Genomic DNA, 27,532 nt, shown 5'->3' on the forward strand with positions numbered 1-27,532 from the left:
TATTGCAGTATTTTAATTTTCCCAACATGTTTCTTCTGCCTGGAAGAAATATTGTAGAACATTGGATATATCCAACCATACTCCCAAATTAAATTACTTATTCCAAAACTGATATCTCTTTTTCTTTGATTTGTTATTATTTAACATCTAACATATAATTTTAAATATCCTAGATCTATTAATTATTTTCTGAAATAATTGCGGTCTTCTCACAATGTTTATTATAATCTAATAATGAAGAATAGATTATTTAAGATTATTTTTTATCTCTGAAAAATATTAATTCTCCATGCATTTCTGAAATAAACAACTTGAGCAACAAAAATAACATCAATAAATTAGGTGAGAAATTTTTATGGACTTCGTAATGAGCTATCGGAGTCTAATTAGTACATACTCAGATGCATGTTATTGTGTTTTTTTAATGTGACACAGACTCAGCTGCCCTGAAGGTGAATCCTAACTGAATTTCATTCATTGTTCCCTTGCAGTGTTCCTCCTCTGGGCAAACGCATGCGCAGAAGACGAGTGGATTATCTTGCAGAATCTATTATGTTTAACAGCAGTATTTGTCAGGGATTGTTTTTCTGACATTTCTACACTGTCTAGAAATACATTTGAAAATTGGAAGGATGGAATATTATACTTGGAGAGAACGAAACCCCAAAATACAGAAATCACAAATAATTGTCTTTGTCACGTGATCAAACCTGACCAATCAGAGCGAGTCAAGTCCAACGGAAAAGTACGTTCATTGTTTGGATGTTTTGCCAATTTTACCTTTTAAATCTGATAAAAATACGATCAAAACGCCGGGATATGGATGTAGCCTCGATGCTGTGGGAGAACAGACGGAGTGTGGACGCGTTTTAAAGTGGTTTTGATGAAATGCCACGTGTTCAGGTTTGATGAAGTGTCCAGATCGGAATCGTTTCATCACATGACTCCCCTCCCCCACCAGCCCGGGGAGCCGGGGAAGAAGGCGGACATGTTTGAGGGGAAATGTGCTGGTTAAAAAGTATCCAAGTGGAAGACAAAGAAGATTATTGGAAGAAAGGTTTCGCTCTTTTTTGAGGATTTATCTGTCCACATCTGTTTTTGCCTTTATCCAGAGACTTTAAATAGACATTTTGATTTTTTTTTCTTATATATAACTGTCACTTCCGGGAGTACTTAGTTTTATTTTTAACTCTGAGAAAGTAACAATAGTAATGTGTATTAGTGCATGAATGTAAGGGACCTTTCTGTCGGTTATTTGAGTGACATTGTAGGGACTCTGTAACCTTGGTATGGGGGATGGGCGCGAATGGTTACCTAACGTCCTGTGTGCCTTGAATTGGTTTTTATTTAATGAGTCTTACAAGATCAAAATGCATCTTTTCAGCGGTAATGACCTGGTTTTCTTAAGAGTTTAAAGTTCCTTTCCTTTCCTGCTTTTACCAGCCTTACTATGGCTGGGCTCAGTAAACCTGTGTTTAGATTCTACGTTTTCTGTTACTACCAACACATTCCCTCGTATTTAATAGATTTAGTGTATTAGTTTTGGTTAGTTGTTGTTTTTGCTTTGGGCTGGACTCAGTTTGGAAAAACTGCTGTGTCATTCTGTGGGTTGTTGCTGCTATGACCTTGTCAGGATGGTATTTTATTTCAGTTTGATAATTTGAGTTGTTTTTCCCACGGGATGTGTGATAACTAGCTGAATCTGAATTTAAGAGCTAATTTGTCTTCAGTATTTTACTACTTCTGATCTATGTAAGCCACATGGAGGCCTTGTTTGATGGCTTTTTTTCAATAACCTTCTCTGATACTTTCGCTTTTAATGAAAACAAACTAATCTCGTGTTTCTAACACTAGGGAGATGTTTTGTGTAATCTTTTTTTGCATAGCAAAGCGTCTATCTAGTTAGGATCATTATAACATACTTTGTGTTTCACTGCTCAAAGATGGCGCCCGCCTACATGTTCTAGAAGAAACTGATTATTTCACGAGGGAGAGTTTCTCTTCGGGCGGTACTCGTGACTGCTTCGGCGAACCAATAGGAGAGTTGGTGTTCAGACTACAAGCCCGCGTTACGGCCGTTTTAACCAATCCCTGTCGTCGTTGTGAACACGTTGACGTAATACAATATGTTAAAGAACAGGGAGGCCCTGTTGCTCTCATTTTCCGTGAAAGATTGCGTTCATGAGCCAGTCACAGTCGACGCATCGGCAGGACAGGGCGGGCTGGACCAATGGTGCTGGGTAATATCCTTGAAGGACAGGGGAAACATGCGAATAGGTTGGTCCTAAACGTTGCTTGCGGATCTTCGACAACCTGTGGGTGTGGTAATTTTGACAGACATTGTGAGTAGCGAATAAGAAGTCGGTGGGCGGAGAAACACTGAAGCTGTTTATCCAATGAGGTGAACGGTTGGTCTATAAAAGTCCGGGTGTAGTCCGAATCGTCGCCATTTCAACGAAGCGGTTCACAGGGATTTCGTCGTGGCGGGCAGCGAAGAAAACTGAGGAGCCGAGCCGAGACGGATCCTGCTTTTGAGTGTTTCCCAAAACAGAATCCGGATCCATCCTGATGGATATGGCTGTTAACCCGCCCTTTGACAGGTATCTATCGGTAGAACTGACTCTCACCTTACCATGGAAAGGATTATTTTAACAGATTTTCCCCCCTTTTTTTATATATCTTTACTGGCTCCCCGTGTGTATTGTTAAACGCTAAAAGGTGAGAGATGGACACTGGACAAAGCACCGGAATGATTTAATTTATACCTTTGAAACAATTATTTATAAATATTAAAAAAATATACTGGAATATATACAACTTCGCCGGCGCCATCTTCGGGTCTTCGCAGCCGTTGGCTGCTCGCTCCCGCATCTCAGCAGTTGTTGTTAGCATAGCTAGCATTAGCAGCTTCACGGACTAAACTCGTGTTTTATTTAGACGGGCTCGGTCAAATATGGTTATAATAGAAGAGCGAAATGTGTAACCAAAATTAGTATGTTGATGGCAAGACCGCTGCTGAGTGCGTGTTTTTGTTTGTTTGTTTTTGTTTGTACGTATCTTACAAATATCGGCTGGTTATTCCGTGGTTAAACGGAGTTTCACTGCCGTAATGCAGCGCTGCAACATCCGAACAATCTGTAGGGCTTCGCCGGCTTGTTGTGGTAGCCATGTGGTCAGATTGTTGTGATGGACAGTGCCGGGGTATGCGGCGGTGCGGCCGATAATCTGCTAACTATGTAACTTATTCAAACTTTCACTATAACAGATCATTTAGATTATTCAAAGGAATGATCGAAATAAGTCCTGGGTTTGTGTCCTGGGGTGGTTTGTGTTTCTGTCCGTTGCCAGGTTACAGAGCTCAGTGTCACTCAGATCAGCAGGTGGCGCCATAATTAGTTTATTTAAACTTGTCATTTTCTTTCTGTAATGGTTTCATTTTTATTTTTAGTTCACTTTGAACTGTTTTAACAGCACATTTTTAATACAGTTTTCCAATACATTTTTTTTCAGTAATGTTGCTCTTGTGTAAATGATTCATTAATTTGCCTTTTTTTAAATAAAGTACACTAACTGTCAAATGAGTTTCCAGAGGTTTATTTGAGATTTTTATATTACTCCAAATGGATAACTATATGTTTTTGTTGCTTTTTTCTTTTTTAAAAAAGTTATGTCTGAGAGACAAGCTGAAATGAAATTCCCTCATGTGTCTTATGTCTTGGTTTTGCTTGCAGTCCTCGTAAACAAACTCCTTGTGAAGAAAAAGTTGATTAGTGTCTTCTATAAGGTTATATCCCTAGCCAAGTACGGGTCAGGTTCAATGTTTTCCAAATAATGACCCCCGATTTGATGGAGCATTGACTGCACAAGAGGCCAGGTACATTCAGGAGTAAAATGCAAAGCAGTGCAATGCCATTTACCTTCATCAGAAAAGACAGAATGACATCAGAAAATATGGATCATGCAAAAGCATCAAGGCTGAGATTAAAACAGGCAGAATTTATGACTTCGTTAATCTTTTCTTGCCTTTATTTTGACAGTCAATTCTTCGGAGAGGTCGGCTTTTATTTTCAATTTTAATCTGAATATATCAAATGATTCTGCAAGTGAGGTCAGGTTACCTTGCATTCTGTGAGGATGTTTTCTATTTTAGGTCAGTGCCTCTAAACAACCAAGTAGGGTTTCATCTTAAAGTTATTAGGAGCCGGTATCGGGATGACGCTGCATTTTTTTCTTTTTTTTTTTTTTTTTTAGAATTGTCCTCTGGAAAAAAACCATAACTAAACAGGACAATAAAAGGAATTCATGAAACATTGGAAATGTATTGTTTGCATGTGTTGCTGTGAAATCTTATTGTGGAACACCAACTGCTGCAGCATGGCGATAACCCCACCCACCCTGTTCTGAGGTTTTGTTTTTTTCTCCACACAGCAGTGAGTGGGTGGAGTTAAGTGTTATTGACAGGGAAGTGTGCAGATGAGGAAGTGGTAGTCATGGCTGTTCTCATGGTGCCGGTTGCCTGATTTAACGCTTGCATGCTCCCTGTCAGAATAATGGATGGCTTCTTCATGACAGGAGACTTGGTGTTCTGTGAAGTAGGTGGTGCTATGGAAGGGAGTAACCAGAACTTTTACATAATAGCATGAAGTATAAGACTATAAGGGAAAATACTGTAATGTTGACCAATTCAAAAGTATGGTTTAATGTCTGAATATTGCAGAATTTGATTAAAGGTTGGTTTTAAGTTTCTACTTTTTTCTTAATTTCATCCTCCATAGAGTTCACCGGCTCTTGCTTCCTCTTTGCAGCACTCATTCTGGGGTTGACCCTGGTTTTCCTGGAGTGACAATGGATCAGAGCACCGGTGCAGCTGGAAAACGCATCCGGAAGCCCTCACAGCTCTACGAAGGCTTTGAGAGTCCTGGGATGCCCCCCATCAGTCATCTGACCCCTTTGGGACCCCCACAGCCCACAGTGAAAGACCCCAGCAGGCAGGGGAGGATGACGAACCAACTCCAGTTCCTGCAGAAAGTCGTCCTCAAATCCCTGTGGAGGCATCACTTCGCCTGGCCTTTTCATGAACCGGTGGATGCAGTCAAGCTCGGCCTGCCTGTAAGTAACACCTGGGACCCTTACTTACAGTATGTGTAGTTTAAGTAAATCCTCTAAGAGTGGTTTCACTGGTGTATAAATATGTATATATAGTTTGAAAGATGACAGGTTTGATTAAAAGCATGTCTTTCACTCCCAGGATTATCATAAGATCATAAAGAATCCGATGGACATGGGCAGCATCAAGAAGAGATTGGAGAACAATTACTACCGCAGTGCCAGTGAGTGCATGCAGGACTTCAACACCATGTTTACCAACTGCTACATTTACAACAAGGTAAGAACGTCTGATGGGATGACTCGTGTTTTAAAGAATGGATCTGAAAGAATGTGTAGCAGAAATTTGCACAGATTAAAAATTACTTGATTTTAAAATTGTGAGCCGATTTTTCAAAACCCGAGACCACACACATGATGATTGAAAGATCTTAGGTATAATAGGTTTGGTTGAACATTGCATAGGTATAATAGGTTTGGTTGAACATTGCATGGTGTTGTTGCACATAATCTGATTTTTACTCACCAACATTTAGATATAATCTTGTGAAACTTCTTGAGATTAAATGTGAATTCAGTATTTATGGCTGACAAAGAAGAAGCAATGGTAAAATTTTGTGGTCAAGGTTTAACAGAAACGAAACAATACAAAGAGTCTTTTTGTGTTTTGGATTGGATTGGATTTCCCTTCATCTGTCTGTCACCCTGTTTTTTGATTGGATACATGTCACATTTAACAGGCTGAGTTTGTTTGCATGGTAACAAGATCTGAATTTCTAAAGTATACATAATAGCACAAATTTATTAACCTTAGATTAAAATGAGGGAAGACCTATTAATCACACCAACTGTGTCTGGAGTGAACTTAAAATTAATATGCTTTACATGAAGTACTTTGAATAATAAAACAAATATAAAATAAGACTAATGCAGATAAATGCTCACTATATACCAATTTTCTCTATTATGAATTTATTTTCAAACTGTGTCAACTGCAATTTCAGTTTTTAGGGATCAATAAAGTATTTTAATTGAATTAATTAATTTTTCCGTCTTTTTTCCAGCCGACAGATGACATTGTGCTGATGGCTCAGTCTCTGGAGAAAGCCTTCCTGCAGAAAGTGGCCCAGATGCCCCAAGATGAGATCGAACTGGCCCCTCCACCTCCACGCAGCAAATCTGCAAAATCATCCAAAAAAGCCAGAAACAATCTAGGTGAGGATGGAAACAGCAGTTTAAAACATTCGGGCTTTATGAATCTGAGGGTCTCAATGAAGGTTAATAACTTCCTGTTATCTTCCAGTTCCAGGAGGAGTGACGACAGCCCATCAAGTTCCAGCCGTCTCCCAGTCCGCCTACTCTCCTCCCACTCCAGAAACGCCTGACTCCATCCTGTCCACCCCCCCTCAGACCATCTTATCCAAGAGCATCAGCTTCCCCTCTGAGCACAGCATCCCCTCCATCATCAGCATGCCCCCCACACAGCCCACTGCAAAGGTAACTCTAGCTGCATCTTTAGCTGCGTTTCCATCACAGATGTTTGCAAATATTCGTCTACATTCCACTTATGTATTGGTATTCTTCGTCCTTTTTGCCAGCAGTTACATCCAGCTCTCTTGTAATAGGAAAAGTGTTTTGATTGGGTTAAAAATATCACCTCATTCTAGTGCAAATAGTTTTTTTGAAGTTGGTGTGTTTACATGGAGCAGATTAATTTTTGTGGTTAATGGAAACGCAGCTACTGTGTGTTTACGTCACAAAGCTTGGGGGCGGAGTTCTGACCCAAACTGTCTGCCACAGAAAAAAGGTGTGAAGAGGAAAGCAGACACCACCACTCCCACCACGATGGCCATGCCCATCATGAGCACCATGGGCGTCAGCGGGATCGGCCTGGGGATGGGCGGCGGCCTGGACTCGCCGCTGACCCTCACCTCTCTGGGCATGGAGCACAGCGGCGCTCTGGGCCTGACCCCGGGCCTGGGTCTGGGCCAGGGCATGGTGATGAGCATGGACATGGCTCATGGAGGAATGATGATGGGGAACAAAGGAACGGCGGCGAGCAGGAGAGGCGTGAGCGGCCGGCCCATCAAGCCTCCCAAGAAGGACTTACCGGATTCCATCTTGCCGACGCCGGTGCGCCGCAGCAAGCTGACGCCGCAGCTGCGCTACTGCAGCAACGTCCTGAAGGAGCTGCTGTCCAAGAAGCACGCCGCGTACGCCTGGCCCTTCTACAAGCCCGTCGACGCCATGTCGCTGGGGCTCCATGACTACCACGACATCATCAAGCAGCCCATGGACCTGAGCACCATTAAGGTACAGCAGTCAGCATGCGACTGTTTCTGTCAGACAGGAAGTGGATCTGAACCCGTTTGTTTCTGCAGAGGAAGATGGACAGCAGAGAGTACAGAGACGCCCAGCTGTTCTCCGCCGACGTCCGACTCATGTTCTCCAACTGCTACAAGTACAACCCTCCAGATCACGACGTGGTCGCCATGGCCAGGAAACTCCAGGTGATTCTTCTCAGTCTGTTTGCATTAGATATGAATAAATGAAGTTTATGATACTTTGCAGCAGTAAAGAAAGAGCTGATGCACAATAACACGTTGTGAAACGTATCGATTTGATTTTTCTTCTACAGAAGAGACCAGCTAGTCATTAATAGAAGTTGATGCAAAACCCAACATTTATACAGTTACACTTACTGAAACCCAATGGATTTATTTATTAGTACAATGTTTTACAATTTATGTACAAAATGCATTTTTTCTTTGCCAAATAATGTACAAAACAAATTTGTGAAACAAAAAAGCAAATAGAAAAAAAAATAGTTTCAGAATAGCGATGATGTAACGATGCATTTCAATTAAAGGTCAGTTAATAAAGAAAATGATCTAAATTTGGTTTGAAAAGGCAAAACTTCCCTCTAACTGAGCCAGCAGCTGAAATGTCTGTTTCTTAATATATCGACTGACTGACTGACGGGTTTTTATTCCGTCTTTTAGGACGTGTTTGAGTTCTGCTTCGCTAAGATGCCCGACGAGCCTCCAGCACCTCCCACATCCTCGTCTTCCTCCTCTTCCTCGTCCTCCTCCTCCTCTGAGAGCGAGTTCAGCAGCGACAGCGAGGAGAGCGACAGCAGCCTGAGCTCCGACTCCGAGGAGGAACGGGCCAACCGGCTGGCTGAGCTGCAGGAGCAGGTTGGTTCCGGTCCAGAAGGTTCTGCACGTCTATAGAACCATAACAGCCTATGAAGGAGAAGGATGGGTTGTTTCCATACAAATCTAAAAGTTTATTTAGTTAAACATGAATTTGAATGTACTGTGTTTATGTAATTTAGAGTGAGATACCAGCAGCATTTATTCTGTTAGTTTTAGTGAATATTTCTGCTTTTCTCGCTCTGGTAAAAAACTCCAAGGCTGAGACCTTGATTCTGATACTGGCATGTTTTTAAATGTTCTTATCTAATGTTCCATGTGACTAAAGTTGTTTTTCAATTTCAAGTCTTTCACTGGTTCATTAAAATCTGTCCCTGATGTTGAATTATTTTGTTTTCCAGCTGAAGGCTGTACATGAGCAGCTCACCGCGCTCTCTCAGGGTCCCATCGTCAAACCCAAGAAGAAGAAGGAAAAGAAGGACAAGAAAAAGAAGAAGAAAGTAGAGAAACATCGGAGGATGGACGAGGAGATCGTCTCTGTGAAACCGCCCAAAACCCCCAAGATGTCCAAGCCTTCAAAGACGACAAAGAGCAACAAGAGCATCAGCTGTCCCGTCATACCAGCGAAGAAGACTCAGAGCAAGAAAAACAACAAGAGCAAGTGAGTACTGCCACCTGGTGGGCAGAGTTTAAACTGAATGCTGCATTGTTACAAACCTCCATCTGACTCTCTGCTCCATCAGATCCAAAAAGACCAACATGATGTTCAGCGTGTCCCAGCCGATGCACGACCCTCTGGTCAGCCATTTTGACTCCGATGAAGAGGAGGACACGGTTCCCATGTCGTACGACGAGAAGCGCCAGCTGAGCCTGGACATCAACAAGCTGCCGGGCGAGAAGCTGGGCCGCGTCGTTTACATCATCCAGTCCAGAGAGCCGTCGCTGAGGGACACCAACCCCGAGGAGATCGAGATCGACTTCGAGACGCTGAAGCCGTCGACGCTCAGAGAGCTGGAGCGATACGTCATGACGTGTCTGAGGAAGAAACCGCGCAAGCCGTACGGTGAGCGGAGACACGGACGTTTGATCTGGATGACAATTCTAAACATTTGAATTTCTTAGAACACATTTAAAGGCAAAAGATTTTTTAATCTTAAATACAGTTTTTGTACATTTTGTGGCTCTGAATATGTTTGTTCAACAAAAAGCCTTTTTTTAGAATTTATATACTCCAGCAAACGATTAATTAATTACTGAATTAGTTGATTAATGGTTTCAGCCGCAATGTTTCTAATATTTCTGGTCTTTGTGCAGCGAGTAAAAAGAACAGCGCTGGAAAGACGCGGGAGGAGCTGGCCATGGAGAAGCAGATGGAGCTGGAGAGACGACTGATGGACGTCAGCGGTCAGCTCAACTCCGGGAAGAAACCGTCAAAGACCAAAAGTAAGTTAAACTATAGTGACTCATTTAATGAGTTTTGTTTTATTGTTGTCTTGATACTTTTCACTTATTGACTATAAATAAAACAGATCATAAATATTGTTTCTATGATTAAATGCAGCCACTGGTTGCAGTTGAATGACATAAATGAAACTTTTGATGTGATCTTTTTCTCTCCAGATGATAAACCTGCGTCAGACGTTCACGCTCAGCCGTCTCGCCTCAGCGCCAGCAGCTCCTCCTCAGGCTCCTCTTCCTCCTCCTCCTCTTCGTCATCCTCCGACACAAGCGAGTCAGATTCCAGTTGAGTCCGAGTCGCTCAGACCGTTTCCAAACAAAAAGGGTCCGGTGGCGGCGCCCTGGTGTGCTCCTCCCCTCCGAGCGGACTGAAATGTAACGGAGGACGGGTCGAGGCCGGCCCACCGGGTCCGGACAGAGACGGGCTCTCGCTGCGCTCGGCTCCGTCCGGCGGCCCTGAACACTTCCTGGCAGATGAATGTGAGCGGAGGAGAGCGACTGGAGCGCCTGCTGGTTCCGGGCGGAGCGACAGGAATCTCCATCTCCTGCTGATAAAGATTGATGCATATGTTGGAGGGATAAGGGTGCTACAGCCAGAATGTCTGCATTTTCTGGATTTTTTTTCCCTTCTCACCATGCTCCATGTCTTTATGCTGTATAGGCGACATGTACAGATGTATAAATACCTATTTTTCTTTTATAAAGAAGCCTTTTATGGAGCTTATTTATTCCCTCATTCTGGGAAAGCTGTTTAGATTTTTTTTTTGAGTGATAAGAGGGGAGTTAAGTTTTTGTATGAATGTATGGTGTGTGTGTGTTTGCATGTGTGTGTGTGTGAGAAATCTGGCACCACAAGTGCATCCTTGTGAAGTTCCTCATAGTTTAGAAGCAGACGCTGCACTCGCTCTGCACGCAGAAGCACCTTGGTTCAGTAGAAAACAGACTGCATGCAACAGAGGAGCCGACGGCCCGTCAGCCGGTCGCTGTACAGAAAACTAAACGTGTCATAGTTTCAATATTTCTGTTCCCATGTCGGCTGTTTGTTTTTCTCCATGTATTACAAGTTCTCTGTAAACATGTTGCGTTTCTATTCTTTGTGACCAATCTGCTAATAAATTGTGAGGACGTGTCTTGTCGACTCACCTGTGCCCAAATAACTTCTGGATTCTTTTCATTTCTTCACTTCAGTTACAAGGACAGATTCAATCTGAGCTCTAACAAGTTTGTTGTCAGTAGAATCTGAAATCTCTTTTGTCTTGCAGCTCGACCTTTGACCTTGTTTACTTTGTGTGGAAAAACAAAATCAGTTACTGGAAGCAGGAGGTATTAATGTAAAGATGCATTGTTTAAGCTGACAATTCCACAGAGCTTTTTATAATGTGTTGCATTTTGGTTTTCTGTTTGGTTTCAGATTGAAATAGTGTTTTAAGTTATTTAGAAGAAATATGGATATTATTGAAAGGGTTTAGTCTTCTGAAATATCCACACTCAGAATAATAAAGGTGTGCATATTTTACAGAATCAAAACCTTGGAGTGGTTTTCCTTTATGGTCTGATTTTTTTATTTGCTCCAGTTGTGAGATTTAAAACTCTACATGTCAGTCTTGCTCTGAAGTTTGTCAGAAATCTTAATGCCTCTGCTTGTTTTGTCTGAACATCTGTACATAAATAAATGCATCATCCTTTCACTGTTTGGATCAATCTTTCTCTTCTTCCTACTTCAGATTTCATTTGATCTTAGTACTTAATTCAAAGATTCATTACGTTTGTCTTAAAAAACCTGAATTTTGTAAATGAAAAACTAAGTAAGTAGTTGACGCCATCTAGTGGATACAATACAAAACGTAATTTTGTCCTGATTCACATTATTTGGCAGATTTGTGGATGTTTTCAGTTGTAAGGACAAAGATTAACAACAGACAAAAATAGTTATTTTATTTTGAACAGACTTGAGATCTTATGATTTCATGTTCTCTTATTCTCAAAACCTACAAACATTTAAGTCTTTTCATATAATCTCAACTTTTTCCGACATTGAATGACACCAAAACCTCTAGTCCTTAAATGTACAATTGTTTATATATATTTAATATTTGCAATAGCATTTTTGGTCTTTGAGACGCCCATCCTATACAATATATTTTCGAAGGCATTTAAACTTATTTTAAACTGTTTCTAAGCTGGTTTATATTTATACTTTGTTTAAAAAACTCTTTTTGGTTCTTCTAATATGTTGCTTTTTATATTTAAGATTTAATATTTATATTAAAAATAGAACATTTTGTTGGATTTTTAAAATGTACAGATGAAATGTAAAACTTTCCAGAAAAATTAAAAGTTCACCGCCCTCTTGTGGTCACATAGAGGAATTGTAGGACAAAAATATGACCAAATAAAAATAGAATGAAAGTCACAACCTCCGACGGGTTTTTGTCGCCCTCTCCCGGTCAAACCAAAAACTACAACAACAGAAAACCATCATGGCGGCCCCCATGAGGCTCATATCAAGGTTGACTCTGGTCATTGGTTAGTCTACATTTAGATATTCCGCTGCTATATTAAATACTAAAGCATATTCCGTGTTGTTTTATGTAATTTCTTAAATAAAAATATTGCGCATATTTCTATATCTTAGAATTTGCTGAAGCCAAACGCGAAATCCGAAGTCGGTGAAAGTTTGGAGCATTAAAAACATTTTGTAGCGACTAAAAACTCAATAGATGTGATTTCAGATTAAATTGAATTTTATTTTACAGTACAAAATATAGGAATGATTACAATTTAGAGATTTGAACATACATTAAAAAAACTCATCAAGTTGGACATTTAGTGCTATTTTATGCAATGGTCGCTCGTTTTTAGCTGGAGTACAAATAACTCAATCGGTGACGTAATCAGCTCTGAACTAAATTAGGCATCATTTTGTCCTTTTGTTTTAACTTTTCTTGTTCCAGTTTGCAGAAAAATTCAGTCAAAAATGATTCATAAAAAAAAGTTGTTGAATGTGGATTTATATCCAGAATATGATCTGGATCAGAATGTTTAATGTGTATCTAAAAAAAATCTTAATTGAATTTCTAAAAATTGAGTGGATTAAAAAACATGCTCCAAACAGAATTAAATATAAAAAAGCACTATGTGAAGTGAATATAATTGATGCACATTAAATAGCATTATTATAATTTTCTGTTTGTGTTGAGTCCAAATAAGGGGATTGTGCAGATTGACCCTAAAATTAGTATTGATGTGACACTGAGAGCAGAATAATAACTAAATCTGCTCCTCTCTGAAGTCCCTCGTGTCTCTCAGCTCCTCCGTTCTGGTTTTCATCCGTCTGTCCTGCTCAGGTTCCTCCCTGACCTTCGTCTCCTCCGTTCCCAGGTGGAGGCAGCGGGATCGGCCGCGCCGTGTCTCAGCGCCTGGCCTCTGAAGGCGCCTCAGTGGTGGTCGCTGACATCAGCGAGGATTCAGCCAATGAGACGGTGGGACGCCTGCAGAGTGACCTCAAAGGTCAGAGTCACATGGCGGCTGCAGTGGACGTGTCGTCAAAGGAGAGCGTGAAGAATCTGCTGACGAGAATCCAGGTGTGAGGATCAGACGGAGCTCTGCTCTATAGAGCACGATTAGTGACAAAGTTTGAGATTTTCTGTATTATCAAGATAGTTTCTTCTGTTTTACTTTTTTCGTTACACGTAAAAGTTTCAGTGTATTAAAATTTCCATGCTAGACTTGAGCAAAATAAAGCAGTTTTCACAAAGCTAAACAAACCAACCTGCTCCTATATGCAGAAGTAATTGCTCTCTTTACAAAATTATTAAATAACAAACGTCATATGTATAGAATCAAGAAGTCACTCATGTAGAGCCTGTTTGACATCATGAAGTGGGTTTAAAGAACTGAACTCCATCTGAAGAAAGTCAAGAACAAATTATTATAAAACTTAATGACATCGACCTATAGATGTTTTTTCATTTCCAGATTGATAGAAAGTTGTGAGTTTTGTAGATTCATTCATGTATGAGTCTAAATAGTCGGGGTTAATTAAGACAGATCTCTCAAAGAAAACCTGGTTATGTTGATCCTGCTTCATAATGCTGGTCCGTGGTTCCTGCAGGGAGTTTTGTACATTTTCATCTCCTTTTTTTAAATTTAAAATTTAAATCTTTCTTTCTGCAGACTCGTTACTTCCAGCCTCCCTCAGTGTGTGTGAACTCTGCAGGCATCACTCAGGACGACTTCCTGCTCAGCCTGGAGGAGGAGAAGTTTGACAGAGTCATCCAGGTCAACCTGAAGGTAAAACACATAAAAAACGTCTTTGGGTGATTTTAACAATATGATAAAATAAGGATAAAGTAAAGTTTCCTCAGATGTTTACACAAAATGAACAATAAATATGTATCATTTATTTCAAAACTGCTACAAAAACATCAGTCAGTTTATGTCAGGTTATTGAATATATATTGAATGATTGATCAGATTAAACAGATTTGTGTCGTTTCCTCTCCAGGGTTCGTTCCTGGTGATCCAGGCTGTGGCTCAGGCTCTGGTTGGCTGTGGAGCTGCTAAAGGATCCATCATTACTCTGGGCAGCATCGTAGGAAAAGTCAGACACCACCTTCTGTTTTTAGTCTCATCTCTTTTAAGCATCTAAAAAAGACATAAAAATCTGAGCTCTGATTTAAAATGTGAGTTTCTGATGTTTGCAGGTGGGAAACCTGGGCCAGGCGAACTACGCTGCATCTAAAGCCGGAGTGGAAGGTTTAACCAGGACGGCTGCTAAAGAGCTGAGCAGGTCAGAGGAGCTGCTGCTGCTGCTGCTGCAGGAACAACCAGAGATAAAAACACTGAGATGTTTTTTATCTCCTCCAGGTTTGGGATTCGTTGTAACTGCGTGTTGCCAGGTTTCATAACGACTCCCATGACAGACGAAGTACCAGAAAAGGTCCTAGTCAAGGTAAAGACTCTTACAGACGGTTCTGAAACACAAGATATGAGTTTCAGATGATATGACTGAATTACAATCCTGCTATTACATATTACACATTACTGCACATACATTTATTCTCTGTGTTGATTTTTTTGAATAAGTATTAGCTGAATACTGACTTCTAATATGATGAATTTCACATCTCCAGCCCCGTTATTAATATATTTACTAAAAACTTGTGTCTCGTTGACTCCAATAGATTGTTTCCAGGTTTCAGTTTTTCATATTTCATTCATTTTTTCTTTAAAGTTGAGAAACTGCTCTACTTCCATAAAATGGAATAAATGTTTGTGTTTCAGATGAAGTCCCTGGTGCCTCTCGGTAGGATGGGTGAACCTGCAGGTTGGTTCAGATGCTTCACTGCATATCTTTAGTCACCAGATTTATTTTGTTTGTTTTCTTCCTGCAAGTTTTAACCACTGACATGTAAAATGTGACGGTTTTGGATGAAGCTTTGAGGCAGAATCTGTTTTGTCCTCCAGAAGTCGCCGATGTTTGTGCCTTTCTGGCTTCAGATGATTCTCGCTACATCACAGGAACCAGCGTCGAGGTTACAGGTGGGCGTGGTTCACTTCTCTGCAGGATTTAAAATTAATTAAAATATCTCACTTTGAACAGATGGGAGGTAAAATGTGTGTTTCTTTTGTAGGTGGACTTTTTATGGGTTAAAACACAACAACCTGTTAATGAAGCCTGAAGAGAAGATGTCTCCTCCCTAAAACAGTTAATTAATGCAGTGATTATTTAAATGTGATTGTATAGGACAATATTTGTAATTATGAAGCTACCTTTTGTATCAATAAACACATTGAAACGTTTCTCCATTAAAGATTTTATTTAAAACCTGATAGTCAGGAAATGTTTTTTGTTCTTTTATTTCTGATTTTTGGGCAGAGCTGGGATTCAACCTTTACATCTGTATGTAACATAAAAACAAGACCAACATATTAAATGTTCAAGATTTAATATGTTGCTTCTGAACACAATCAGCTAACGGTTTGTTGTTCTCACTCAAACACAAAGGGATTTAGAACAAAAACAAAATCTCGAAGGTTACAAAGCAGTTTTACTTCTTCAGTCAGTAAAGTGATTTAAATGAGCATTTTTATGCATTTTCCTTTCAAAATTCACAAATTTGTCATTTTTGTACATAAGAAGATATTTATTTATTACATCAAAGGATTTTAATGGTTTCATTTTGTTTCCTTAATGTGTTGCTAAATAATTCAGGTAATATTGTTTAATCGTTTTAATTTGTTTTAAATCTTTGAACAGCTCAGAAAAGCAGAAGCTCGGGATGACCACTAGGTGGTGCTGTTAGAGTGAAGTAAAGGTAATGTGCAGCTTTAACTTGGTGAAATCAAATCAATCAATCAATATAAATAAAGTTAGAAAACTCATGTTTTCAAGCTAAATCATTACTCTATATATTTTATCAATAATATATAAAGTTAGGTCCATGGAAAATGAACCAGTTCAAACTTAAAATAGTTTCTAACAGATGGAGAAATTTACTGAAAACTTGTAAACTTTTTAATTATTCTTAATTTGTCTCCATGTTTCCTGCTGGTCTTATATAACTGTTTTTTGTTTGTTTGTTTTTGCACTTTGTGCTTCTTGTTCTGGTATTATTCTGCACAGTGGTGCTGAAGGAGGAAAATAAGTGAATTATGTTTGATAATTTTCATAGATTCAGCTGATGAAATTGGAACAAATTGTTTTCTGGGGATTTATTATTTTTTTTGCCATATTAAGTTCTGAATTTCAACAGAACATTTTAGAAACTTCTGTAAGTTCAGGCAAAAACTTAGAAAAATATTTATCTGCAAGAAAAATATCAAGAAATTATTAAAATTCCACCTGCGACACCTGGTGGTCATTTGCATTAATTGTAGCTGTGGCGAAAAGCAATAATTGAAAGAAAAACAAAGACTCAAACATCTCCTTTTAAAAAGATTATATATTAACCAAACCAACTTTTTAAAAAATTACTTACAGACATTATAAAATAAAACTTTTCAGCACCGTATTTTTTTTTGTCTTCAACACAGCAATAACAAATATTTGAGGTCGTTCTCAAAGGAGAAGGACAGATTGTTTTGGTTTCAGCTTTTGGTCGTCCCTCCCCGCTTTACTGCTATATTTAAAAAAAAACAAAACAAAAAAAATAAACAAACCAAACCAGAACTCCAGTCAAAAATCACCCCATAATTTTAGAAATCACTTTTCACTCCATCTTGGCTGACAAATGTTTATCCAGTCCCATCACCGCCTCCCTCTCCTCCCTGTGGTCTCAGGCAGAAATTGATCGTTTTTTAGTGTTATTTTTATTGCAGGAGCTGCAGGAATGGACTCTGTAAACTTTATTGCTAGCAAGGAAACAGGAATGTGACAGAACTGGAGAGTCACCATTTAATCAATATAGTGGAAGCAACATTTAAAGGCACAGTACAGCTGATAAAAACATTATAAAAGGGATATTACAATAAGTCGCGGCCACAGATTCTTTGGTTGTACAACAGAAGTTTGTTCAGGGTGTGGACAGAAGCATCGCGGCTCCGGCTGACTGAGTTTATAACATGCAAATCAATCGCTTCAGTTGAGCCGCTTTAAAATAAATAGAACTGAAACACACATCTGTCTGAAATAATAGTTCTTATTTTATTCTCAAAGCACCCTGTTTTAAATAAATACAATAAAATATTGCTATTTCTGTACAAATGTACTGTAATGCACATTTCCCTCCTAAAACGCTTTATGAAATAGAAAAGAGACTAAAAAAATGGAGTTTTGTATAATTAGCACCTTGTCACACAGTTTAATTCAGTAAATCTTTCCTACAAATGAAAAGGGAGCGTTTACATACAGACAGTCACTGCACATGTATGTTGAGGCCATTTTGGATTGTTTTCTTTCATTCATGTTCAGCACAGCTTATAAAAATGGCTTTAACTTCACTGATGGAGGCATCAGCTCTTCTTTCATGTCTGCAAGTTTATCCAACGAACAAAAATGCTGAGTTTAAAAGCACCTTAAGACAGATTTTAATAATCATTTGAGCAGGGAATCATGTCAGGCAATGAAAGGTAAAACCTCAGGGTGTCGATGATGTTTTACGGAGCGGAAAGTTCACTTTATAGAAGCTCAGGATGAAGATAATAAAGACCCTGCAGAGGTCATGTGGTGAGGCCCCTGTTTTGATCTGGTGACATCAACTCTTTGGTTCCTCCTGATGTGAAACAGGATGAGGTTTCATGCAAGCAACATGATTAACATGAGGAAACAAAACGAGTTCACACCCAGCAGAAATAACCTGAAGTTTAGATGTGCAACAACGTTTGTTTCTGGTTCAAATCTGAGTTTTGTTTCCACTGTTTCAGCCTGAATTCAGATTTTATTCATGAGGTAAAACAAGGCACTTCAAAAATGTCTATAACTTTTATTCAAGTTGTTGTACAACAGGAAAGCTGCGAACCAAAGTAAATAAAACATTTTATTTAAGACAGCTGCTACTCTTTTCAAAGTGTTTGTTAATCATGTTGCTTTGCAGGATGAACCTGGAAATGAAGTTTGCATGTGACTCTCTTTTCAGAAAGAGGTGGGGGAGGTAGAGCAGGAGATCTGGGTGGAGGAAGTGGGAGTGGGAGGAGTGAGGTGGGACTGGAGACCAGGGAGCTGCAGGCCTCGTGCCGCCGGCTCCATCTTCCGCATCAGGCCGGGACCCTTCCTGTTGCTCGTCAAAATAATGTTTTATTCCAAGGAATGTTCCCTCCTGGTTTTTTCCTCCTTCTATGCCGTCACGCTCCCAGTCGTCGTTCTCCTCTTCACAAGTTTTATTTCACTTCTCTTGTGTTTTTAAGTCCGTTAGCTGCTGGGGAAATGTTTCCCGAGGCGCATAAGTGAGAGTGAGTTTGTGTTTCTGTGTGGGTTTTATGTATTTAATGTCATTTACAAGTTAATTTACAAATTACTGGGCATGTGTGTTGATCACGTGTGCATGTTTAAGTGCGTGTGTGTGTGTGTTGGTGTGTGTTCTGCATGGTGTGTGTTTGTGTGTTTAGCCCTGGAAACAGACAGGTCCCACTTCAAAGCCAAACTGCTGGTTGCTCTCCCCAAAGTCTGTCACCTTGATGTCCAGCAGAGGGAGCTGCTCCAGCTGCGGCGTGTTGATCTCCAGGACTGTCCTGTCGAAGCCTTTACGATACTGCAGGACAGAGCAAGTCCAACGTTAGAGACATTCATCAGCCTCGATGAGTTTAACTTGTTAATATTGCATATCTGAGCTGATCCACATAGGGAGGATAAAGGAAAATGTTGTCTTCAACTAACGATTATTTTAGTGATTGATTATTTTATTCACATAAAAATATTGTGCAAATCTTGCATTTAAATACTTCATCTTACTTTATCCAATATTAAGATTACTTTAAAAATGCAAATAGACAAATAAGTAAATTTTTTAGAAAAGGACATTTTATTGCCTAATAGGCAATAAAAGCATTCTTTTAGTGAACATTTGATATTTTGTAGCAAAGGATGAATCTGCAGCTAAAACAGATTTCTGCTGGACTTGACATCGATCTGATCTGGCCATTGATTTTGGATTAACTGATTTATAACTGGACGCAAAGCATGAAAAATGAGAAATTCTGGGTAGAAATGATCTACAGACAAAATATTTTTTATGTGCTGAGTGTAAAACATGTATTTTTTTAGCAGTTCTGGCTCAATTGCTGCTCTGACTTTGTTGTTCTTTTATCAAATTGCATGTTTTAGAGTCAATATTCAGTATATTCCACTGAATGATTAATCAGTTACTAAATTAGTTGAAAATTACTTCAATAATCAACGTATCACAATTAATCCAATTGATCCTTTCAGCTCTTCGGATGGAGGTTAGAGTTAAGTTGCTGAATGTTTCTGTAATTTTATAAAAAACAGACTGTTTTATCATTTTCTCCACATTTCGACCAGAACCAGCGGTGGACTCACAGAGCAGCCGTCCATCAACGCTTTGATGTACGGGTTGGTCTCGTAGCTCAGCTCCTCGTCGTTGGCGCCTCTGAAGTGCAGCGCCCTCTTGTGGTTGTTCTTGGCACTTCGGTCGGCCCAGGCCACTGAGCGGTGGCAGTGGTATGTTAGGTTCTGACGGGCCTGGACGCTCAGGAGGCGCAAGAAGCCCATCTGGACCACGCCTACGGGCGCGCCGTTGGAGTCCACATAGGAGAACTGAGCAGGTGAGGAGAGAGGAAAGAAATGCTGAAACTCAGGAGTCGTGGAGGAAAGTTAAAACCTTTCTGGTTTACTGACCTTGCTGCCAGAGGCAAACTGACTGTACCAAGAGCCTGGAGTCTCTCTGTTCCAGGAGCTCATCTTCACCTGCAGCCAGAAACAAAAGGCAGAAAATTCATTTAATAAGTTCAGTTTGAGGTTTTTATGGAATATGTAATGTGAAAACAAGACTTTAAATAAACATACTAGGCCTGTCAAGATTAATGCTTTAGTGCATGTGATTAATCTAAAAAGCAGCGCGTTACACGGTCTTGTACTGCGGTCAACAATGCAGAGACATAAATGAGTCAGACTGCTGACCTCAGCGGTAAATTTTGCTTTATTAAACCAAAGCAGTATTTATTTTTACACTTCAAGCTTCCAGAGTTAAGCATAGTGATTAATCATGATTAGCCACACCGCTAGTGCGATTAATCTGATTACATTTTTCAATCCATTGACAGAGAACTGAAACACAGGAGTGTTTATTTAAAATTTAAATGTTTCACCAAAATATCTGAAGGATTTACTCATTAAACACGTCAAATACTGACGAGGAAGTTTAAATCAGTTACGGTGGAGATTTTCTAATTTTATTCCAACTAGTTATAAAATCTGATTACTGCACGTGTGAGATTTAGAGAGAAAAGAGATTTTACAAAGTCAGTATACTGACTGTGTTGATGCCTCTTCTGGGCTGCAGACACGTTTCTGCACTAGTGAAATTACAGAAAACCTTGAAGGAATCTCTGGAGCAGCCCTGGTTGGGATCAATCCAGTATTCTCCTGCAGAAGATCAGAGATACATGTGTTTATTCTTTCCTTTTTATATCCTATTAGGTGTTAAAGTTTACAGATTAAATTGACTTTATAAATTAGTTATTTAACATTCTGAGGAATAACTAGCATTGTTAAGCATCATCAGCATCAAACATGACTCAGATCTGGAAAATGAGGCGGCAGGTAAATATTTGGACTTTGTTCAGTACCATCCTTGAGTTCTGGCTGGCTGAGGTGAAGGTCCTGGCAGGTTCTGGCCGGGCTGTCCTGCGTGCCCAGAGGGAAGCGCATCGAATCGATCTCCTGCCGCAGTGAGTTCAGGGAGCCGAAGATCTCCTCCATGCCCTCGCTGCCCGTCAGGAACTCTGCGCCGGCCGCGTCCGATGCCGGCATGTCCGGGTCGAACTCGGGCAGCAGCTGACTGGCATCAATGGAGCGTTTGGACTTGGGACTCCTCTGGATGGGAATCGGCTGAATGACGTCGCCTGGTGGACCCTGGATTAAAGTTCATACTTTAATCACAAACTGACCAGGAAACAGTTTTGAAGTTCATCAAACAAACCAGGAAGTAAAACTCACCGGAGGTCCTGGGGGTCCCTGTACTCCCTTTTCTCCTTTTGGACCAGAACCTCCCTGAAGGGAATCAGATTTATTCACTATAATTTCACATTTATTTTTTTCAATTACTTTTAAAATATTTTAACTTACTGATGCACCCTTTGCTCCTTTGACGCCTTGGGGTCCCTGAAAATGGCAAAAATCTTAACTTTTATTAAAAGTGACACACAATCTAAATGTCGCCGTGTTAAAACTCACAGGAAGTCCAGGAGGACCAGCGGGGCCGACAGGTCCGGCGCCTCCTGACATACCCTGTCATTAAACAGCATGTGGCTGAAATTATTAAAGGTTTTCTATGTATTTTCATTATGTGAAGATGTTAAACCTACCGGCTCTCCTTTGGGTCCAGAGGATCCCTGCGGCCCGGGCAGACCTCGGTCTCCCTTCTCTCCCTGCTCGCCTGGAGGTCCAATCAGACCAATCAGGCCCTGGTGGCCCTTCTCTCCCTTGGCTCCGGGTTCTCCACGCAGACCAGGCAGACCCGGAGGCCCCTGCAGAGGAAACGATGGAGAGGAAGATCAGAGAAGGATGACAACATGGAAGATGGGAGAAGAGAGCAGAGGGAACGAACAGCTAAAGAAAGCAAGAAATGGAAAGACATTACAAGCAGCTTTTCTACTGTACAAATTAGAATCACAAAAAAAATTATTGGAAACAAACCAGTTTTTAAAAAATGATACAAAGTTTTTTGATAGACTAGAGTGGTTTTTCAGAAGTATTGAAATGTGTGTTTTCTGCAAAACTGCAATGAAAACTTCGTATCACAAAAGTCATGTGATCAACAACCAGAAGTTACTGGCAGAAAACATGAAGGAACCAACCAGATGTTGGTTTTAGTTACGTTCTTATTTAATGGAAACACCATCATTTCAATATTGTGTTTTCTTGACATTAGTGGGACATGGACAAAGTTTTGCACACATTGGTTGTCCTACCATGGGTCCAGGCGGTCCTTTCTGTCCAGCAGCTCCTGGAGCTCCTTGCTCTCCCTGAAACACAAACACATTCAGCGATGGAACCAAAATACGTCACTAAATGTTGCATCGTTGCTGCATTTCCAGATATAAAATATATATAAATAAATACCAACTGACCACTGATCCTGGAAGTCCTCTCAGTCCTTCTGTTCCTGGTTTTCCTGGTTGACCCTGAGGACCAACAGGTCCAGTTTTTCCAGGAGGTCCGACGGCACCGGGATCTCCCTGCGAACAATCACAGTTATTATCAACATTTTGCTGAGTCACTCATAGATAGGAGGTTAGACATAATGCTTTCCTTAAAGGTGAGACTTAGAGTGCAGATTATTGCATGACTGACATCAGAGAAATGTAAACATAAATTAAGATAAAAATATAAAAGTGTGAAAATGAAGCTGTTTGTTTCCATCTTTTAAGCTTTTCTTCACATGAGGTTGTTTCTCTCTAAATGCCACTGTTAGAGAAGATGTGACATTTTGATTGTTATGCCTGCTGTTCTAGAATCAGTTAAAGACTTTTTTTTAACAATCATGTGATTATCATCAGTATCAACTCTCTGGCACAAGGCCTTTTATAGCCTCTGTTTCTCCATCTTTGGTTAGAAGTAAAATACAGTTTAATGATAAAGTTCATTATCTCTCTGGTGTGACGAGGAACAGAGACATAAATCAAAGTCTGAATTGTCCAAAGTGCCTCCTGTTTATTTTCAGTAGAACCAAATATTTATGGATTATCTAGAATTGGAAATGGTTGGTTATCAGGACTAAACTGAGACGTCATGATTACCATCTGGAAAACCGACTCACTTTGGTTCCTTTCTCTCCTTGTCGTCCTTCTGCTCCTCTTGTTCCAGCAGGACCCTGACAGGTGAATCACAAAGAAATAAAACAAAACGTTTCCTGTTTTAACATTAAGAGATTTTTCTATAAACTCTTCATCAAATGCAGAGAAGAGATCAATCTTAGCTGCTTCTCTGGAGCCTGTATAGATCAGCTCATCAGCAGCAGTGAACCGTAAAACGTTGAAGGAGTTCTTACCCTCTTTCCTGGTGGACCAGGAGGTCCGTTCTCTCCAGGAGGTCCCGGGGAGCCCTGTGACATACGGAGACAAAGTGATGACATTCAAGAGACAAAAAGATGAAAATGTTTCATCCTAAAATCTGAACTGTTCCATATTTTTACTGACCGACTCTCCCTGTTCACCGTCCTCTCCTCTCTCACCTTTGGCCCCATCTTGACCCTGGAAACAAAGTCAGAAATACATTTTATGCTATTTTAGCAGAACAATAAAGCCAGTAAAGAGCAGCGGTGCTAAACTGGGTTAACAGCTATAAAAGAAGATCTGAAAAAAAAAGAAAAGATGCATTAAGAGCCGTAAAGACACTCACTCTGGGTCCGACCTCACCAGGGGGGCCGGGGTCCCCAGGGAAACCAACAGGACCCTGAAAAACAAACACAGGTTTAAGGTTAGAATGTTTTAATTCATTCACTGGGTGTGTGTGTCTCATGGTGTGTGTCCTACTGGGTTTCCTTTGGGCCCGTCGTCTCCGGGTCGTCCTCGTCCTCCTGCAGGTCCAGCAGTTCCAGGTTGTCCAGCCTCTCCCTTCTCTCCACGCTCTCCTCGAGGTCCCTGTCAACGACAACACGGCTCCTCATTACCATGCGACACGGCTGACCAATCAGAGACAACAGTGGCTGCTGATTGGCACAACAAGGGCCTGATCTTAAAGGGGAAGAATTATGTACTTTCCAGGCACAAGTAAGTAAATATGTCACCTTTAGTTCTTATAAAAATGCTAAATTTGACTTTATAATTTAACATTTTGATATTGAGCTTCTGTCTCTTTAAAACTGCTTCTCTTTCGTTCTCATTATAGGAGAAGTAGCTCCTATAATGAGGTCAGTAGAGGTGTAATCCAGTAGGTGTTTGCTAATTGCTGCTGGCTAGTCTGAAGGAGCGGAGGGAGGAGTTACAGAGGAGGGCTGTTCTGAAAGATGGAAGCTCTGAAGCTCCAAGGAGGAGCTGCAGCTTGAAGGCGGGGCTAGATCCACCCAGGCATTTTGCAGAACGGATTGGTTACGATGGAGATTAAAGGATTTCTCAAACATGCAAGTGACTGCAGACATTTCTGTGTTACTATTTGTCTAAACTAAACATAGACACAAAAACATCACTGAATCTGATTCTGGTTTCATAAATCACATTGCAAACGATCATCATATGTTCTGCTCACTTTGCTGATGCAATCTTGGTTTCACCTGCATCGTATATCAGCGTTTCTATCAAATTTGTACCTGTTTTTAAACATACAAGCTTTTGGAAGATCGAGTTGGATGCAGGTTCTCACCTTCTTTCCAGGCTCTCCTCCAACACCAGGCGGTCCAGCTTCACCCGGTTCTCCCTATGGAGAAAATATAGAACATTTTAAACCTGCTCCTTTATTAAAATCATTATTTTTTCCAAAAACACTGCACCTTCTCTCCAAGAGGTCCAGGATTGCCCAAACCACCAGGAGGACCTTGAGGACCCTGAAACACAAAGAAAAATGTATTTAATTAGACAAAAGTAAAATTATAAAGATACATTTAGACCCTAATAACTGTCATGTTTGATTAGTAATAGAAGAAACTAAAATATGATTTTATTTTACTCAACAAACTGACAGTAAATCATTACATGAACATTTACTTTATGAAAAGTAACTTTTTTTTTTTTTTAATCTCCAGCAGCCTGAGCTGTTTGATAATATCAAAGCAAAAGCTGAAACTTCTTTTATTTGTTTTAGTTTTAAACAAATTGTAAGTTTTTAGCAACAAAAAGAAAAGCTCTGAAGACTCACGTCAGCTCCGTTGGGACCAGCCGGGCCGCGAGGTCCAGGAGGTCCTGGTGGCCCCTGGAAACAGGAAGAGGCTTTTGGTTTTATACTTGATTATGATTTTATTTTAAAGAAGAAATCACATCACCTGTTTCTACAGTAATAAGATTCTGTGAAACTCACCATCGGTCCAACATCGCCTGTTTCTCCCTTCTCACCTGGTGGCCCAGGAAGTCCCTGCAGAACAGAACAAGATGTTAAATTAAAACTCTTTAAATACGAAGCTCAACGGAAAGAGACAAAGAATGTAGCTTGGATTGTTTCTAAAAAAATATGTTGTGTTCTGGGATAAGGAGCCAAGAAAATCAAACTTTTATCTTTGTTTCTACCTGCAGTCCGATTGGTCCTGGAGCCCCGGGGAATCCTCGAGTCCCATCATCACCTTTAGCGCCAAACGGCCCCTGCTGGCCCCTGGGTCCCAGTTCTCCATCTGCACCCTGCAGCACAAATAGAGACGTAGAAATAAGAATATGCTGATGAACTCAACAAACAGTCAAATGCAGAAACGTCATGTTTAAAAAATCTGGAATAAATAAATCAAACGTTGAACTCACAGCAGGCCCAGGCTGACCGACAGGACCCATCGGGCCAGGCGGACCAGGAGGACCCTGAAAAACAACAACATGTAAAAATGAAACAAAGAGAGACAAGATTCCTTTGAAACATTTCACTCTGATCATTACCACTAAAATGAAATATAAAGGTTTTATTGACGTTACTCACATGCTCTCCTTTTGCTCCCTTGGCTCCTTTCTGACCATGTTCTCCAACCTCACCCTGAAACAAAAGCACATTATTTCACTTAAATATAGGATACAAATACCCAATATTTGACTCACACCTTTGCAATTTGGATGCCAATCTTAAATAAAATGAATTTTCAGTTTCGGACCTTGTCACCGTCCTCTCCAGGTACTCCAGGTGATCCAGCAGGGCCCGGCAGGCCCACCGGTCCTTGAACTCCATCTCGACCCGCTGGGCCAATAGGTCCTTTTTCTCCCTTCACAGAAGTTAAAATAAAAACACTATAAGTTTGGGTCAGTTTTAGAAATTAGATTAGCCATTGTTCCCTCTGTCAACTGCAGATATGAAAAACGTCAAGACGACTCACTGGGACTCCTTTCTCTCCAGCTGGTCCAGGAGGCCCCTGAGGTCCGGGTCGGCCCGGAGGCCCCACAGGTCCGGCGGTTCCAGCTGGACCCCTCTCACCAGGAGAACCCTAGAAAAGTACAAGAAAACAGACTAAATCACAGTTGATGTTTCTTACATGAATGCTGAAATGTTTAGATGTATTACAAAATTCAAACTCTGAAAAAGATTTAAGCTAAAATTATACTTGATCTACATACACCAGTATTTTAAATATTTTTTAAATATTAATCTAAACTTCTGAGATGGTTAAACATACAGCAGGTCCAGGAGGTCCAGCAGGTCCTTCTCCTCCTTTCAGTCCTCCACCACCCTGGAAGTAAACATCAGTTTTTAACTCCACACTTTCTGTAAAAAGAAAATCTCATTTCTGATAATCAAATTATGTTAATCAGAACAAATCCTTTCAAAACCAACTCTGGCTCAGATGCAACTTTGCATTTTCTCACTAAGTGACCCTGGTTGAAGCATCAGTCTCCTCTTCACTCACAGATAAACCTCAACGCTGAACTTTGTACAACTTGCTATAAATTAGCTATTAAAAGAAATTTATCTGCATTGCAACCTTAAAAACTATCAATGCATCTCCTCAGGTATCATCAGTTAAAATGTAAAATCACATCCAGTTAGATACTTGGTGTTATTTTTAAGATTTGGCAACACCTGCTCTCTGTATTTCTATTGATTTTACTTACAGGGGTTCCAGGAAGTCCTCTCTCTCCAGGGAAACCTCTCAGACCTGGGGGCCCGTCTTTTCCAGGACCTCCTGGAGGCCCGGGGTCACCCTTAGTGCCCTCTTTTCCTGACTGACCGGGAAGCCCCTGCTCTCCAGGTGGACCAGGGGGGCCAGGATGGCCCCGCTCACCCATGGGGCCAGTTTCTCCTGATGGACCCTAAAAAGATGGAGGTGAAAAGAACAAAAGGAGAAAATTATTAAAGAAAAAAGAAATAGCAACAAAAAACAGTGATAAAGCAAGATGAAACCTCAACTCACCTGAGGACCAACAACTCCGGGAGGCCCAGGTGGGCCCATTTTACCTTGGAAACCCTGCAGAAGAGAAACTGAATGAACAGAAACTCCTGCACTGCGCTGCTAATTTAAATTCCAATAAAATAGGATCGTTATACAATGTTTAAGATTAACTGAAGTAAACTC

General features: G+C 40.4%; 3 protein-coding genes across 7 annotated transcripts in view; 2 read left to right on the forward strand and 1 right to left on the reverse strand.

Moving 5' to 3' along the window:
- The first annotated feature begins 711 nt into the window (after window positions 1–711).
- On the forward strand, window positions 712–11,407 carry brd2a (bromodomain containing 2a). 2 transcript variants are annotated; one of them, XM_055055215.1, is made up of 12 exons: window positions 712–2,600; window positions 4,776–5,109; window positions 5,249–5,386; window positions 6,171–6,321; window positions 6,410–6,603; window positions 6,907–7,419; window positions 7,488–7,616; window positions 8,109–8,303; window positions 8,663–8,922; window positions 9,005–9,324; window positions 9,576–9,704; window positions 9,882–11,407. In XM_055055215.1, exons 1-12 carry the CDS (start codon window positions 2,569–2,571, stop codon window positions 10,007–10,009), a joined length of 2,523 nt encoding a protein of 840 aa, XP_054911190.1. In that variant the 5' UTR covers window positions 712–2,568; the 3' UTR covers window positions 10,010–11,407. The 2 variants fall into 2 exon arrangements, with proteins under 2 accessions (XP_054911190.1, XP_054911191.1); XM_055055216.1 differs by having other exon boundaries at window positions 4,806–5,109.
- Window positions 11,408–12,178: 771 nt separating this feature from the next.
- Window positions 12,179–15,554, forward strand: hsd17b8 (hydroxysteroid (17-beta) dehydrogenase 8). The gene is made up of 9 exons (XM_055055251.1): window positions 12,179–12,245; window positions 13,101–13,303; window positions 13,896–14,012; window positions 14,227–14,322; window positions 14,426–14,511; window positions 14,589–14,673; window positions 15,006–15,048; window positions 15,189–15,263; window positions 15,356–15,554. Exons 1-9 carry the CDS (start codon window positions 12,200–12,202, stop codon window positions 15,373–15,375), a joined length of 771 nt encoding a protein of 256 aa, XP_054911226.1. The 5' UTR covers window positions 12,179–12,199; the 3' UTR covers window positions 15,376–15,554.
- Window positions 15,555–16,648: 1,094 nt separating this feature from the next.
- Window positions 16,649–27,532, reverse strand: part of col11a2 (collagen, type XI, alpha 2) — a 42,075-nt gene continuing 31,191 nt past the window's right edge. For all 4 annotated transcript variants that reach the window (XM_055055214.1, XM_055055213.1, XM_055055212.1 and 1 more), the window contains 28 exons: window positions 27,371–27,424; window positions 27,072–27,269; window positions 26,636–26,689; window positions 26,339–26,446; window positions 26,120–26,227; window positions 25,951–26,004; window positions 25,782–25,835; window positions 25,557–25,664; window positions 25,351–25,404; window positions 25,192–25,245; window positions 24,827–24,880; window positions 24,700–24,753; window positions 23,874–23,981; window positions 23,740–23,793; window positions 23,538–23,591; window positions 23,390–23,443; window positions 23,159–23,212; window positions 22,470–22,577; window positions 22,311–22,364; window positions 21,705–21,866; window positions 21,574–21,627; window positions 21,466–21,501; window positions 21,337–21,390; window positions 20,967–21,252; window positions 20,654–20,763; window positions 20,017–20,085; window positions 19,699–19,935; window positions 16,649–18,910 (listed from right to left, as the gene is read on the reverse strand). In XM_055055214.1, the coding sequence (XP_054911189.1) occupies window positions 18,764–18,910; window positions 19,699–19,935; window positions 20,017–20,085; window positions 20,654–20,763; window positions 20,967–21,252; window positions 21,337–21,390; window positions 21,466–21,501; window positions 21,574–21,627; window positions 21,705–21,866; window positions 22,311–22,364; window positions 22,470–22,577; window positions 23,159–23,212; window positions 23,390–23,443; window positions 23,538–23,591; window positions 23,740–23,793; window positions 23,874–23,981; window positions 24,700–24,753; window positions 24,827–24,880; window positions 25,192–25,245; window positions 25,351–25,404; window positions 25,557–25,664; window positions 25,782–25,835; window positions 25,951–26,004; window positions 26,120–26,227; window positions 26,339–26,446; window positions 26,636–26,689; window positions 27,072–27,269; window positions 27,371–27,424 (2,595 nt within the window). In that variant the 3' untranslated portion in view covers window positions 16,649–18,763. The remainder of the gene's footprint in view (window positions 18,911–19,698; window positions 19,936–20,016; window positions 20,086–20,653; window positions 20,764–20,966; window positions 21,253–21,336; window positions 21,391–21,465; window positions 21,502–21,573; window positions 21,628–21,704; window positions 21,867–22,310; window positions 22,365–22,469; window positions 22,578–23,158; window positions 23,213–23,389; window positions 23,444–23,537; window positions 23,592–23,739; window positions 23,794–23,873; window positions 23,982–24,699; window positions 24,754–24,826; window positions 24,881–25,191; window positions 25,246–25,350; window positions 25,405–25,556; window positions 25,665–25,781; window positions 25,836–25,950; window positions 26,005–26,119; window positions 26,228–26,338; window positions 26,447–26,635; window positions 26,690–27,071; window positions 27,270–27,370; window positions 27,425–27,532) is intronic.

The sequence above is a fragment of the Poeciliopsis prolifica genome, unplaced genomic scaffold, assembly GCF_027474105.1.
Source record: "Poeciliopsis prolifica strain line A6 unplaced genomic scaffold, Auburn_PproV2 SCAFFOLD041, whole genome shotgun sequence".
Lineage (NCBI taxonomy): Eukaryota > Metazoa > Chordata > Actinopteri > Cyprinodontiformes > Poeciliidae > Poeciliopsis > Poeciliopsis prolifica.

Excerpts from the sequence above, each read along its gene's own strand:
- brd2a (XM_055055215.1), top strand. The coding sequence starts at position 2,569 with ATGGATATGGCTGTTAACCCGCCCTTTGACAG. Across the intron at positions 5,110-5,248 it reads CAGTCAAGCTCGGCCTGCCT|GATTATCATAAGATCATAAA; the intron begins GTAAGTAACACC and ends TTTCACTCCCAG. Across the intron at positions 5,387-6,170 it reads ACTGCTACATTTACAACAAG|CCGACAGATGACATTGTGCT; the intron begins GTAAGAACGTCT and ends TCTTTTTTCCAG.
- hsd17b8 (XM_055055251.1), top strand. The coding sequence starts at position 12,200 with ATGGCGGCCCCCATGAGGCTCATATCAAGGTTGACTCTGGTCATTG. Across the intron at positions 13,304-13,895 it reads ATCTGCTGACGAGAATCCAG|ACTCGTTACTTCCAGCCTCC; the intron begins GTGTGAGGATCA and ends TTCTTTCTGCAG. Across the intron at positions 14,323-14,425 it reads TGGGCAGCATCGTAGGAAAA|GTGGGAAACCTGGGCCAGGC; the intron begins GTCAGACACCAC and ends TGATGTTTGCAG.